The 15274-nt window shown below is 39.1% G+C and overlaps 2 protein-coding genes across 2 annotated transcripts; one reads left to right on the forward strand and one right to left on the reverse strand.

The window, feature by feature from the left end:
* Positions 1–9244: 9244 nt before the first annotated feature.
* Positions 9245–10186, forward strand: LOC311596595 (olfactory receptor 2H2-like; the record flags this gene model as incomplete). The annotated part of the gene is made up of 1 exon (XM_084780207.1): positions 9245–10186. The coding sequence occupies one exon, from the start codon at positions 9245–9247 to the stop codon at positions 10184–10186; it is 942 nt and encodes a 313-aa protein (XP_084636333.1).
* Positions 10187–14051: 3865 nt separating this feature from the next.
* On the reverse strand, positions 14052–15005 carry LOC311604466 (olfactory receptor 2G3-like; the record flags this gene model as incomplete). Its single annotated transcript, XM_084794448.1, has 1 exon — positions 14052–15005. The coding sequence occupies one exon, from the start codon at positions 15003–15005 to the stop codon at positions 14052–14054; it is 954 nt and encodes a 317-aa protein (XP_084650574.1).
* Between the last annotated feature and the right edge of the window lie 269 nt (positions 15006–15274).

Genomic DNA, 15274 nt, shown 5'->3' on the forward strand with positions numbered 1-15274 from the left:
ATGCTAATTATCTTCTTTGAAGCAGGCTGGGTGTTTCCAGGAGTTAAGGTTTCTTATTGTTAATGAATCTTTAAAATAATCAAAACATTTTTAAAAGTCATATTCTATAGGCCGCTGATGTTTTTGAAGACCTTATCTATTTTCCTTAACTTTCAATAGAATCATATCTACCCTTTGCACTTAAGATGGATATTCTTGTGATAAAAATAGACTAGTAATTGATATGACCATGATTTGATCAACTAACAACTTGTATAACTTACTTATTCAAAACAGCTTGCAAAGCACTTTCAAAGTATTGGAAGTAAACCTTGTATCATAATTGAGTTGTATGTGTACAATATGACATATTAGAGTAAAAATATATATAATGTGTGTAAAGAAAAATCTTAAATTTAATTCCATACCACTGTATCTAAAATTAAACTTATGTCTCATCTATATGCAAAATTCTATGCCAATGAATTAACAATAACCTTGTGAGTAAGGCATTAGGTTGAGGAGTAGATTCATTAATCTATTTTTTGTTCTATCATCTTTATATATTTCTATATTCCTCCTGACAGGGATTGAAAAGAAAAAAATAGAATGTCTTTTTTTCTTTTCTTTTTTTACTTTTATTGAATGTCTATTATTTATGCATCATGCACCAAAATCCCTCTCCTCCCACCAGTAAAATAAAACAAATCTACAGAAAAAATCTTGTCACAGAAGCTGTAGTGTATCAAGCAGTATGACCTTTTGTCCACATATCTTTACTTTCAATGTTCATTGCTATGAGTCATGGGTCTGGTTTGAAGCCTACACTATTGTTCATGGATCCTCACTGGGACTGCTGTCAGATAGCTCATTGTCGTGTGTCAAGGAGATTCTTAATGTTTGAATCTGCAGGTCTGGCCCCTTCATGTGTTCCAGAAGGAAATACATGGGGTAGATGTTGGGGTGGGGTCCACTCAGAGCCCTGGATCAGGGCCTGCTCCCTTGTCCTCATGGCAGGGTCTGCTCTCCTGCTTCCATATCATCAGGGCATGGCCAGCCTCCTGCTCCCATGTTCTCAGGACAGGGGCCACTCTGCTGCTTTCATGTCATCATGGCAGGGCCAGCTCACCAGCTCCCTTGTCTTCAGGGCTGTGCCCATTCTCCTGGTCCAGTGTCCTCAGGGTAGGGCCTGCTCTCCCACTCCTTTGTCATCAGAGCAGGACCAGCTCACCCATTCCCTGTCATCAGGGCAGGGCTGGCTCTCCCACTCCCATCTTCTCAGGGCAGGGCCTGCTCTCCTGCTCCCAAGTCATCAGGGCAGGGACAGTTCACTTGCTCCTGTGCCCTCAGGGCAGAGTCTGCACACCTGCTTCCATGTCCTCAGGGCAGGGACAGTTCACTCTTTCCCTTGTCCTCAGGTCAGGGCCCGTTCTCCTCCTTTTGAGTCATCATGGCAGGGATAGCTCACCTGCTCCCAAATCCTCAGGGTCAGCTTTCCTGTTCTTGTGCCCTCAGGATCAGCTCTCTTGCTTCTGTGCCCTTAGGGCTGCCTCTCCTGCTCCCGTTCAATTTGCCAAATTGTTGCTGGCTGTCAAAGCCTGGATAGCTCTTACTTCTGTGGGTACTAGATCTTGTGGGCCATCAAGCAGGTAGCAAGTGGAGGCCCCTCAAAGTCTTCGTTGAGTTGCTCACAGAAACTATTGATGTTGGCCCAGCTCAGCTTCTTATCCTGGGGAACTTGTGGCCCTGTTGATTCAAGCCTCCCAAATCTCTGGTTCCATCGCATGCTTCATCCGCCATGGGCCCCCGCCTCAGTGCTACCCCTAGTATCCACCTCTGTATGATCCAGCTCTTGGCACTGAGCATAGCCCCGGCCCGTGAGAGGATGTCCGTGAGGCCTGTGGTGTGGGCAGTGAAGTCCTCGCTTGGGCTTGACTTGAACCGCACCCCTTCCTGGAATGCCATCTCCATGGCCCACACTGCACATGGATGCAACCCATAAAGCAGTGGTGGTGGCAGCAAGGGCATTGGCCCCGGATCCCTAGGAACTCACCTGAGCATGGTCTCATGGTCCCGTAGCAGAAGGGCATGGATGATCTACATGACAGGATTTCCTCTCTCAGAAATGCCAGCACTGTGTTTTGGAACTCTCAGTATGGTCTTTTGGTGGCTGTACAGTTACTGCTGTTCCATGGATCAGACACAGTGTGCAATCAACACCATCTTGGATGATCTGTGCTTGGGTATTTTTAATACATTGTGTGAAGTGTGTTCTTCCTAATCAGGCCACTCTCAGAGGTGGCACTCAGAGGAGGATAGCAGGTTACCAAGAAGAGACTTGATACCCTATGAGCATATACAGGGGGAGGAAATCCCTCAGGAACAGTCATAGGTGAGAGGAATAAGGGAAAATGGAAGGGAGGGAAGAATGGGAGGATACAAGGGATGGGATAACCATTGAGATGTAACAAGAATAAATTAATAAAAAATTAAAAAAACCCAAAAATGACAAATTAGATAATATGTCACCTACAGAAACAGTACATTTAAAAATGTATTGATTCATTCAATAAACTTACTTTTACCAAAAAAAATTGAGCCTACAGGAAAACTTCAAAGAGGTGCTGGAGAGATGACTCAGAGGTTAAGAGCATTGACTGTTCTTCCAACAGTCCTGAGTACAATTCCCAGCAACCACATGGCGGCTCACAATCAGTGTGAACTGATGCTGTCTTCTGGCTGGCAGGTGTACATGCAGGCACAACACTCTATACAGAATAATTAAGAAATAAATTTTTTAAAAAGAAAAAAACTTAGAGATTAGATCTTAAATGTTTTTACTGAAAAAATATATGTGATAAAAGACAAAATGACCATTTTAAAAACATTATTTTATGATATAGACACATATAAATATAGTTATCTAAAATTCATATAATTGTTTTGGCCATATTTTATGTAAGTATGGGAAAATTTAAATAACAAGAAATGATGCTGTATTACATTTCCCAAATCATAAGGTTTCCACAGTATATGATGGTTTAAAATATTAATAAACTGGTTTTAAATGTAATATTCTTTATATATTTAGCACAAAATACAGATACTAGATCAACAACAAGGAAAGCTGTTTTGGAACCTACTGTAAAACTCTGATCAACCTCAAACAAACTGCAAACAAACGGTATAAATGCAAAATGAGGACTGAATCAAAGAATAAAGCATTTCTTGCAATAATTGAAAGGAGAATGAAATGGAATTTTCTAGCTTCTAGATTATTTCCATTATAGGATTTATAAGGGGATAGGCTTGGAGACAGGGAAGAGTGGTTGGTTACAGCTTTATCTGTTTTTTTTAGAAACATGAACTCAGATGCATGTGAACATTCTAGATGAGACATACATATAAGATTCAAATTTAACAACTGCAAAAAAGAAAACAACAAACAAGTGATATTTGTATTCATGAGTCTCTGTTACACCACTCTGATTATTTCCTGCTGTGTCTATTTATCTATAGAGTTTAAATTTTTATTTTTATTTTTCTTAAAAGGTGAATAATATTCCATTGTATGTATAATGCTTTTATTACGCATTCACCTTTGATGTCCATATAGGCTGTTTCCATTTCTTAGATATTGTGAAAATAGAAGCAACGAACATGGATGTGTGTGTATGTGTGTGTGTGTGTGTGTGTGTGTGTGTGTGTGTGTGTGTGTGTGTGAGAGAGAGAGAGAGAGAGAGAGAGAGAGAGAGAGAGAGAGAGAGAGAGAGAGAGAATCATAAGGAAACATGTAATTTTCCTTTTCCCACATGTATGCAATATTTATCATCTTTATTTTTCTCTTAACCATTTTGACTGGGGTAAAACAAAAATATCAAAGTTATTTTAATTTACATTTCTTTGGTGGCTAAGGTTTTTAAAAAATATTTTAATATTTAAAAAATCAGTTCTTTGAGAATTTCATACAATGTATTTAGATCATATTCACACCCCACTCACCATGTCTCACAGATCTATTCTTTCCTGCCTAAAAACACTATGACTTATTTTTCAAACCCATCAAGTAGTTTGTGTTATTCAGGGATATGTGGTCTTTACTGCATCATGGTTAACCCATCAGAGTTCACACTCTTAAAGGAAATGGACTGTTCTTCTCCCTGTAGTTATCAGTTGCTAATAACTCCTTAACTAAGGGTGGAACTTCACACTTATCTCCTCCCTACATGTTGGAATTTTTGTCTGGCTTGTGGTTGAGTCTCAAGGCAAAATAAAGAAAGAAATTGGAGGCTCCAAGTCAGCCAGTTGGCTGATCTCTGGAAAGCTGCTTCCTTGTGATCACAGTAGGGTCCCTATGATGATCCAAGACTCCCACAGTAAGGGAGATTGATTAAGAGGAGGTGGGTGTCTTCATCAAGCAACTTAGGTAAACCTGTATCTCTGCCACATGTAGTAACTACAGGGTCCCTGGTAGTGAGTATACTGGGATCCATTGAAGAGTTTAAAAATATTTCTGAACCATTTGCATTTCATTATTTGAGAACTCTCTGTTTAGCTTTATGCTCTTTTTTTAAAGTAGGGAAGAGAAAAATACATGATATAAAGGGGGAAAGTGAAGTAATAGAACAGAAATTGTCAAATGGAGGGAGCAGAGAGGAAATATATGGAAGACTAAAATAATACTAAAAAACTAAAAAAGTCACAGGTAAAACTGCCACTGCATTAACTTTCTAATATATATATTTATATATATCAGTATGTGTGTGTGTGTGTGTGTGTGTGTGTGTGTGTGTGTGTGTGTGTGTGTGTGAAATGCACTTGTGCTATAATAGGGCACAATTTCCTGATGAGACACCACAGATTAACACATAACACGGCCAGTGTCAGGAATGGAATACTTTTCCTAGGAAAGTTGGCATGTGAGGTCCTATACATTCTCAGGTAGTGCAGGCTATTTCCATTGCTCTTGCTTTCCCTCCAGATCTCAACAGTAAAACCCTATGGCTGAAGACATCACATACCTTAGTCATAGAACATGAAGTCAAGCTAGTATTGACCTGGAAGCTTCATCCAATTGAGTAGCATTCATAGTGCTAGAAGAAGTAATTATCGATATTGTCCAGCTGAGAATCCTGTGAGCTACAGTAACTACCTGCCTGGAAAGATATCCTCACTGGTACAACAGTGGCACAAATATCATGAGAGTAATCAATTACATTCTGATTGATTTAAAGCCTGCTCCTCAAGATTGACCTATACTTGCCATCTTTCCCTCTCTTTCCCTTTCCTTCCTCTTTCTCCTTTCCCTCTTCCTTTGCCTCTCACACCTTCACCTCACCTCATGCCTATCCCATGCTAAGCAAGTTTTTTAAAATATAGATTGATATGTACTGGAAGTTTTGGTTTTTAACAACTGAGTTATGTTTTGTAAATATGATTTTGTTTTGATCCTAAGTGTGGGATATGGGACTGCCTTAGTTTATCCACAGCTCATAATTGCCTCATGCAGCTCAGAGAGGTCTAACTTCCTTGTTCAAAACCATGAATAAAACAGATTATAAGTGGTGATGATGTTGGTACATGCCAGGAGTTATCATGAATATTCAGCAGTACACTGTACTTGGTCATCCGACTGAAACACAATTAATTATGAACATATTATTCTCAGACACTTAAGTATAAGTCAATTTCCAGCAAACACTCTTTATTTAGGGTCTCCTCAAAGCCAAAATTTACATAAAGAGGTAAGATACCAAGATTAATTTTACAAGAGAAAAAGAGAATGAAATAGGTAAGTAGAAATTACAGTATAGAGTTTGACAGTCAAGTTTTATGGAGTGAGTACATATATTCTCAGGGTTGCCTGAAAAAAGACATTTATACCTAAATGAAGACCAGCTAAAACACTTATCCACTTGTTACCATCTTCAGCTGAAGTTTTCCCTTGGGTCATTAAGTTTCTGTCTTCTGGGAAGCTCTTGCTGATATTCAATTTGGTTTCTCAGGGTTTGAGATCTCAGAATAGAGAGAGGATTATATACTGAGTTTTAAAAACAGACCCTTGTCAGTCTGTCTGCAATGAATGTGAGTTCTCACAGGACTCTGTAGCTCTGCTGGAATAAGAACTTGGCACAAGCAATGAGCTACATCTGATCCAGAGACATCAACTTCAAGAGAAATATACAAATGCTTTTGCATTTGTGCCATAGGGATCAGAGGGTCACCATGCTTCTACGTGATCTCCATGAATAGTGCTCAGAAAAGTAAAAGGGGTGAGTTGAAAAAACAATCCAGTGATAGCTGAAGTTTTCTGGAAAATGACATTCTGAACAGAAATAGCTAAAGAGTTTCTTGAATTTTGCGTAATGAAAATCAGTTAGGCTAAGACTGTTCCCTAATGAAAAATAATGTGTAAACAGTTGGTCCAGGGAAATATATCTCATGAAATAATTAGGAATTATTTAGGAAATGGAAGAAATAAAGTAGATAAGCAGATATATAAAAATAGATACATTGCTTCTCAATGGAGAAAACAAAGACATAATTTGGATGAACAGAGACTAGTACTCAGTTACTATTTTTAAAAAAAGAGAAAGAACTCAAAGAATAGAATGAAGCTGTAGATATGGATACAGGAAACAAAATTCCTCAAAACATCAACTAACCGTCTGTGAGTACATTATTCTGATTTTCACAACAAAGGTACTAATATGTCACCACAGTTCCAAATTCTAGAGAATATAAAAGATAAATGACCCTGAAAAATGTCAGTCACAAAAACAATATATAAATTTTCTAGAATGCATTAAACAGTAAAAAAGTGAATAAATAAAAAATGGTAAAATTCAAATTATGAATCTATGGGCTTCAAAATAAAAACTTGTGATGGGATCAGCCTGCACTTTAGCATTCCTCAATTATGATGAATACTATGTAACTTCACCTAAATCTGCCTCTAGTGTATGGGTAAAGTTAAAACTATGAATGAAACATACTTTAAACATTATACCACAAATCTTACCCAGAATCAAGGTACAAGCTGTGTGTATGGCACTGAATTATTTGTACTGATCTGGGTTTTATTGAGTAGAAATGTTTTAATACTTATTCCAAAGTTTTTGTTTATTCAATTATCTTTCATTATAATTCATCATCACCCCTTAAATATATATGAATACCCTGCTATATAAAGTTTAGGAGTTGCAATTTCAGCATCAAATTTGTCCTCAAATGGAGACTATAGACTACTTATGTGACTGATCAAATGCTATTCTTCATTTGGATGAAAAGGACATTAAATACAGATGTGTCTGATTATATAATAAACACTCACACATTACTCAGTGTGGGAGTGAGTTCATTCAGCTTGTTTTTTTCCCTAAGGAAATAAGAAAAATATGAAGTGGAAAATTGAATCCATTCACAAGATCACACAGCAAAACCAAACCAAACCAAACCCAAACCAAAAACAAAGAAACAAATGAATGACTAAGTGGTGACTCAAGCTCAGAAATTAAAGGATAAAGCAAAAAGGAGGAATGAAAAAGATGAAAGCGGTATGAATAGAAGCCAAAAGCAAGAAAATCAAAAACTGCGAAGCAGAGATAGAAACCAGAAGACAATAACTAGATAAACTGAGGTGCACAGAAATAAAAGAACAAGAGGAAATGAAAGGAAAATAAGCATTGCAGATGTGTATTCAGTAAGTGTAGTAAATGCTGAGTCTTCAGTATCAAATGTGCAGTGTGTTAACATTTAGCAAAGACCCCATTGGAGACTTGAGAGGGAATAGAATTGATTACCTCAGTGAACAGGAGGTTCAGGTTGGTGGCTTCCAAAGTGGGAGAATGACGGAGAAGGGTTGCTGCCTGAGCAGTCACCCAGAAATCTCAGATTGAAGCATCATCATCAGCCTACTGGCCCAGTGTATCTGACAGACATATTTGTGAGGAAGGAAGTATTGAGGACTTGCTTACCCTGTCTTGGCAGAGATTGGCTGTCATCTCTGTCTACTTCCAAACTTGCCAACTTTTGGGTAGAATGCTCTCTGTGGCCGAAGTGGGGACATTTTGCCTAGTGGCCAGTTTGCCACATTCAAAGCTATCTCTGTGAGGGGCTTCTTTGATGATCATCATCTTTGTGTTAGGTCGAGTGCTGCCAGGAGTTGGTCTGTCCTGTTGTCAATGAATCTTTAAATAAGAGGTAACTAACTATGATGGCCATTCTTGGTTGTCAATGTGAAGGGATCTGGAATCTGGAGTCAACTAAGAACCATGTCCCTGAATGGATCTGGAAGGGTATTCCTGGAAGCATCAACTGATGCAGAAGACTTTCTCAAAGCATGGGAACCATCTTCCAGGCACCAACCCAGATATAAAGACAATCAAATGAAAAACTTTTGCTTTTTGCCTCCCTACTCTCATTGACTACATCTGAACATGTCTACCTTTTTTTGTGCTTCTGCTGCCGTCCCTTGTGGACTTTGGAACATAGATTTTCTAACCTCCAATGTAAAATGAGGACCTGTCCTCTAAGAATTTTCTAGCCACATAAGACTATGACTGTTGAGATGTAAATATTTTGGGCTGAGAAGCTACAGGGGGGTTTAGCCTCTTCATTGTGGAACTGTTGTTGAGATGTACAGCCCATGTAGTGTAAATCAATTAATAAATCTGCTTTGTAATATACATTCATTTTATACTCCAGTCATGTAAACGACTTTGGCTTACTTCAAGTTCTTCACACTTCTCTAGCTACTGAGTGGAAATAGCTGGATCACAAACCTTATTAAAATGAACTAAATTTCTGTGTCTATAAAAAAAATAAGTGGCTGGTCAGGGTGATGTATGTTTTCAATTGTACCACTTGAGAGGCAGAGGCAGGAAAATCTTTGTGAGTTCAAGGCCAGCCTGATCTACAAAGTGAATCCAGCAAAGCCAGGGCTACACAGAAAAAATGTCTATAAAAACAAAAGCAAAGAAAAAAATGTAAGTGTATTTTACATAGTTTATGTTGAAGAGTTATAAATAGATATAAGGCATCAAATATAAAAAGAAAAGAAAAAGAATGAATGTCAGATTAAAAAATATTAAGCATCACTCAATCTAGTATTTTCTCCCTAAACATTACAGGCTAACATCATTTTATTAAGTAAAAAGGAATCATACAAATTACAGTGTCTTGCTTCCTGACTGCTAGCATGTTCACAGGCTTTTGTGCAACGATTTTAATGTCATCTCCTGAAGAGACAATTGTCCCAGAAAGGATGGCCACAGTTTGCAATGACACCCATGGCGATTTCATCCTCTGTGGCTTTTCTGACAGGCCATATTTAGAGAAGGTACTTTTTTGGGTCATTTTACTCTTTTATTGTTTGACTCTGTCTGGAAATACAATCATAATTCTTGTTTCCTTGAAGGATCCAAAACTCCAGATCCCTATGTATTTCTTTCTTTCCAACCTTTCCTTGTTAGATATTTGTTTCACCAGCAGCTGTGTTCCTCAGATGTTGGTTAATTTGGGAGGTCCAAAGAAGACTATCACCTACCATGGCTGTGCCACCCAGCTGTACATCTTCCTGTGGCTTGGAGCCACTGAATGTGTCCTTCTTGTTGTCATGGCTGTGGACCGATATGTAGCAGTGTGTCACCCTCTGAGATACACAACTGTCATGCACCCCAAAGTCTGTCTGCAGCTGGCTGTCCTTGCTTGGGGTGCTGGTTTGATTCAGTCTCTGATTCAATCTTCTGCAACTCTCAGATTGCCCTTTTGCTCCCACCGGGTGGTAGATGACATTGTGTGTGAAGTTCCAGCCCTGATTCAGCTCTCCAGTGCAGATACTACCTACAATGAAGTCCAGATGTCCATCGCCAGTGTCGTTCTCCTAGTGTTACCCTTGATCATCATCATTTCCTCCTACAGTGCTATTGTGAAGTCTGTGCTGAAGATAAAGTCAACAACAGGGATGAACAAAGCATTTGGCACGTGTGCATCTCACATTCTTGTTGTCTCTCTCTTTTATGGTACTGTCACGGGTGTTTACCTTCAGCCTAAGACTCATTATTCTCAGGAACGAGGCAAGTTTCTCACCCTTTTCTACACTGTAGTAACCCCAACTCTTAATCCTCTCATTTATACACTGAGGAACAAGGAGGTAAAAGGGGCAGTGATGAGATTGGGGTGGAGGACTTGGAGTTCCCACAAATAACTAAGCATGCTGGCATGTGAGTTTCTGTTTCTAGACCTGAAAAGTCAGAACAATCTTAGCTCAAAAACATTGAGGTAGGCCTCCTCACAGTCACGATTAGCTTCATTTTGTTTGGGGCGTGATGTTAGCTTCACTTATCAGTTATTGATTACACCCTCTATTTTGTCAAGGTACTGACACAGGCACAATGTGGCAGATAAATTATTTTACTAGTCATTTTCTTCAGAAATATAATACAGTTGACTTGTAAGAGAGAACGACAATAATTACAAAATAAAACACATAGTACTGCTTCATACCTCTCCATTCTTCCTATTTTCTTCCGATTGTTCTGGGAGTTGAAACCAGAGCATCCGAAATTGAATGAAACACTCTTTGAATACATCACAGGGCACCTCTTATTTACTTTAAAAAACACTGAGGATTTATTTTGTGTGTGAGTGTATCTGTGTGAGTATATGCCATGTGTATGCAGATACCCTGTAGGAGCCGGTACTACAGGGTAACATGGGGGCTAAAAACTGAACTCAGGTCCTTGGAAGATTCATAAGCACTCCTAACCACTGAACAATCTCTTTAGCTCCTTCTTTTTTTATTCTAAAGCATCTCATTGAGTTGCCCAGACAAGCAGAGGACCTAGGAAACATCCATGCAGACCCGTGCAGGCTCAATGATTGCCGTTTCCATGTCTGTGAGCCTCTATGAGCCCTGCTTACTTCATTCTGTGGGCTGTGTTCTCACAGTGTCCTTGACTTCTCTAGACTGTTCAATCATTCATGCTCCTCTTCTGCAGAGTTCTCTGAGCTCTGCCTAACGTTTGGCTGTGGGTATTTGCCAGCTGCTCCAATCAGCTGCCTGAAAAGACCTCTCTGCATTGGCCTAGGCACCAATCTATGGGTCTAGCAGAATATCATGACATCATTATTAATTATTTGATTTACTTTTCTTCTGTCAGTTATGGTTGGTATTATACTAGGTCTATGGCCGCCCACCTTCTAATTCCCAGAAAAACAGGCAATGTCTGGCATTGGCTCCCTCCCACAGTTTGGCACCAAGGGAGAACAATGTCCACCATCACTCAATCCATCCACAAAAACTATTCTATTTGCCCTTCCTAAAGTGACCTGTGTGCCTGAACCCATGAACTCTCCTTGTTACATAGCTTCTCTGGGTTTGTTATTGTGAGGTTTGATTATCCTTTACTTAGCAGTTAATATATACCTATAAATGAGTATATATCGTGTTTTTCTTTCTAGTTAACAGTCTGCCATCAAGGGAAAACATAGCAGGAACTCAGAGCTGGAGCCTAGAGACCAGAACTGAAAAAGAAAACACAGAAGCATATTGCTTTCTGGCTTCCTATTAAAACACAGGCTCATTGCCGATGAATGGTACCATCCATGTGTTCTTGGCCCTCCTTCATAAATTAAAATCAGGAATTCCCCCTAAATGTGCCCATAGGCCAATATGATGGAGGCAACATCTCTACTGAGGTTCCTTCTTCCCAGAGGTCTCCATTTTGTGTAAATTAACAAAAACTTACCAGCATAAATATTATCCAGAATAAATAAAATTTGGGACAGAAACTATGCCTTTATTAACAACAACTATGTCAAAATTACGTAAGCATCTTTTCTGATCACCATAGCACAACATGAGGAATCAATAATAGAGGAATCTTTGTAATCGCCACAAACACATGAAAATTAAGGCACCTATTCCTCAAATTACCTACTGGTGAATGAAAACTTACAGTGGAAGTTCCAATGAGTGAGATTAGTTAGGGTGCATTAGTATATGTGCAAAATGGTCTAAACCAATTTTTATTAATAAAACAATCCTTAGTTCCCAAAGCAACAACAGAGAGGGAAGCATAATATAGCAAAAGCAGAGGGAAGCTGATAATACAAAATGTCATCAAGGGGTACATTTGTGGGGATGTTGGCTTTGGGCAAAGGCCACAAGGAGGGCAGATAAGGCTATGCTTTATGACACAGATGGTGCCTCAGCAGTTAAGAGTGTATAGTGCTCTCACAGAGGACCTGAGTTTTATTCACATTCTGCTCAGTGATGACACTGGACAATTCCAGCTCTAGGGAATCCAGTAAGTCTTTCTTAGGCAAATGTATGTTTGTGCACATAGGCACACATGTATTAACAAGATCTAGTAAGTATTGTAAATGGACACATCAAACACTAGAGAAACAACCACAAGAAAAGATCCTGCAAATATCAAGTATTTTTGGCTGAGCCTTCTATTTTGGTCTGCTGACATATCATGCTTTTCGAATACTGAATATTTCACACTGTCTCAATTCCTAGATCTTTATAATAATTTTAAATCAGAAATGAAAATGTTCTAATTTTTAAAAATGTGTTTATCTATTGAGATCTTGGTACAGTATGTTCCTTTGATTTTAGTTAATAGTGTTGGTGTGTAATATCTGGCATCTTGGAATCAGAAGCACTGAGTTTTGGGCAAACTCCATGTAAATAGAAGAGAAAAATACCAGGACCCTAGCAATCTAACTATAAACAAGACAGTGCTATGAAGGGTTACTTCAACTTCATTAATCAAGCTTACTTTTTAATGTTATTAATGGATGTATTGATTTGATATTTGAATGTTGATAACACAAAATTAAAGGTGATTGGGGTGGCTTTTAAATTTAGATTAATATGGCTTTAAGAAACACATTTTCTCCTTTACATGTCCAACGTATAATTCTATGAGGACATTTACCTCTACTTTGCCTATCCTAACTATAGAAATCCAAAAGACCATGGATTTCACCAAATTAACTAGAGAAGGCTGAATCTGAAAACCTAAGAATTTATAATCATTGTGTAGATCTTGTGTACATATTTTCATAAAAATGAAAAGAATCTGAATAAAACCATGGCATAGTATATTGCTCCTGTTTCACAATTTTCTTTCCTCAGATATAGACAAATATTGGGCCTATAACATGTATTCATTTTTAAAAAAAAATCAGTATGATGAGGATGAGTGCTGATTTTTATAATTAGTGAGACTAGTCATGGTGCAGACACAGAGAGCTCAGAGAAGATTCCATTGAATTCAGTGAGGAAAATCAACTCATAGTCTCTCAGTCTTACATCCTCCATAGTAAAAAATGTATTTGCCACAGACGTTAGAGTATTCAAAGGGATACACACACACACACACATACACACACACACACACACACACACACACACACACACACACACTCCAAATGGATTAGGTTAAATTTTCTTGTCTGGTTTTGCCTGAAAGGGATTTCTAAGATCAAATGAAAAGCAATATCACCTAATATTCTTTATACAGAATTTAAAGTTCAAGAATCCCTATTCAATGGGCATACTTAGATATGGAAAATTGAAATTTTAGTGAAAATCTCACTTAGCAAAACCACAGGATTATAAATATAAAAAAACCAACTAGGAGACACACTGGAGTAGACCAGTGAGGGGAAACCAGATGTCTACTTTAGGCATTACCAGGGAACACTTGTCCAAGGGCTCACAGGAATACATCAGTATTTTTTATACAAAAGAGATAATCCCATAGACATTTTTTAGTCTAATAAGATAAAGCCAGGATTCTTAATAACAGAGTAACCATAAAAGAAGAAAATTGACTACAGGATTCTTGAGAACAGCAAATGCTTTCATTTATTAGATAATGTGATTGTCAGCTCTAGATGGGACATCTCTGGGTATGATAATTAGAGGATTGTTTCACTGCCTGCAATGCTCTGGAGAGGCCTGTGTGTTTAGTTTTAAAGCATCTGTGTCAGGGTGACCTTGGGTAATGCATCTGTGTCAGCACCTTCATCTTTGTGAGGGCAGATATACATCTCTACCTCGCAGGAATTTTCTTTCTGGTGCTGTTATCTTTACTCACTAACCTCTTCAAAGCCCCCTTTACATCCTTGTTTCTTAAGGTGTAAATGAGGGGGTTTAGAGTAGGAATAACCACAGTATACAAAAGCGTGATAAACTTCCCCCGACTGTGTGCATAGGAGCTGTTAGGCTGGATATACACAGCGGTGATTGTGCCATAAAACAGTATTACCACCATCAGATGGGATCCGCAGGTACTAAGAGCTTTACCCCACGTTAGCGCTGACCTTAACCTCATCAGTGCTTGGACAATGTACCCATATGATACTAAGATGAGCGACATGGGAAGGAGAAGGAGCACCAAGGAAGCCACGAATAGCTGCACTTCGTTGGCATGAATGTCGACACAGGCCAACCTGATCATGGCAGGAACTTCACAGATGAAGTGATAAATCCTGTGGTTCCCACAGCGAGGCAGGCGGAGGGTGATGGTGCCCTGAATCAGTGTGTTGCCCACTCCACTCAGCCATGCCATCCCTGCAAGAGACTGGCAGAGCCGCGGATGCATAACTGTGGCATAATGGAGTGGCCGGCAAACAGCAGCATAGCGGTCAAATGCCATCACTGCGAGGAGGACACACTCAGTGGATCCCAGAGCCAGAGACACATAGAGCTGAATAGCACAGCCTGTGGGAGTAATTGTCTTGGCTGGACCACGGAGGTTCCACAGCAGCTGAGGAACAATGCTGGTGGAAAAGCAGATATCAACGAAAGAGAGGTTTGTAAGGAAATAGTACATGGGTGTTTGGAGCATGGAATCCACACAGGAAACAAGGATGATCACTGTGTTGCCTACCAGTGTCAGGAGGTAGGAGATCAGCACCACCACAAAGAGGATCTTTTCAAGTTGTGGCTGATCAGAGAAGCCCACCAGGATGAAATCACCACCTGAGCTCTTGTTAATTGTCATCACTCTACTCACAAAAAGGAGGATGGCAAGTGAAGAAATGCATGTTAGATAAAGATAAATGTAATGGGAACAGCAGTCCTCTTCAGAAATATGGACTGTAAAGTTAGAAGATTCACTGTGTTCTCTAAAGGATACTCTAAGGAAAAAGATGGAGGAGTGAGATGGGAGGAAGAGGATGAGGATGAGGACAGGAGGAAGAAGAGGATGAAGAGCACAGGCTGAACATCAAAGAATGTAGAATGCAGTGAGAACTGTTAATGGTACATGGC

The sequence above is a fragment of the Acomys minous genome, assembly GCF_964271855.1.
Source record: "Acomys minous genome assembly, chromosome: 1".
In the NCBI taxonomy this organism is placed as follows: domain Eukaryota; kingdom Metazoa; phylum Chordata; class Mammalia; order Rodentia; family Muridae; genus Acomys; species Acomys minous.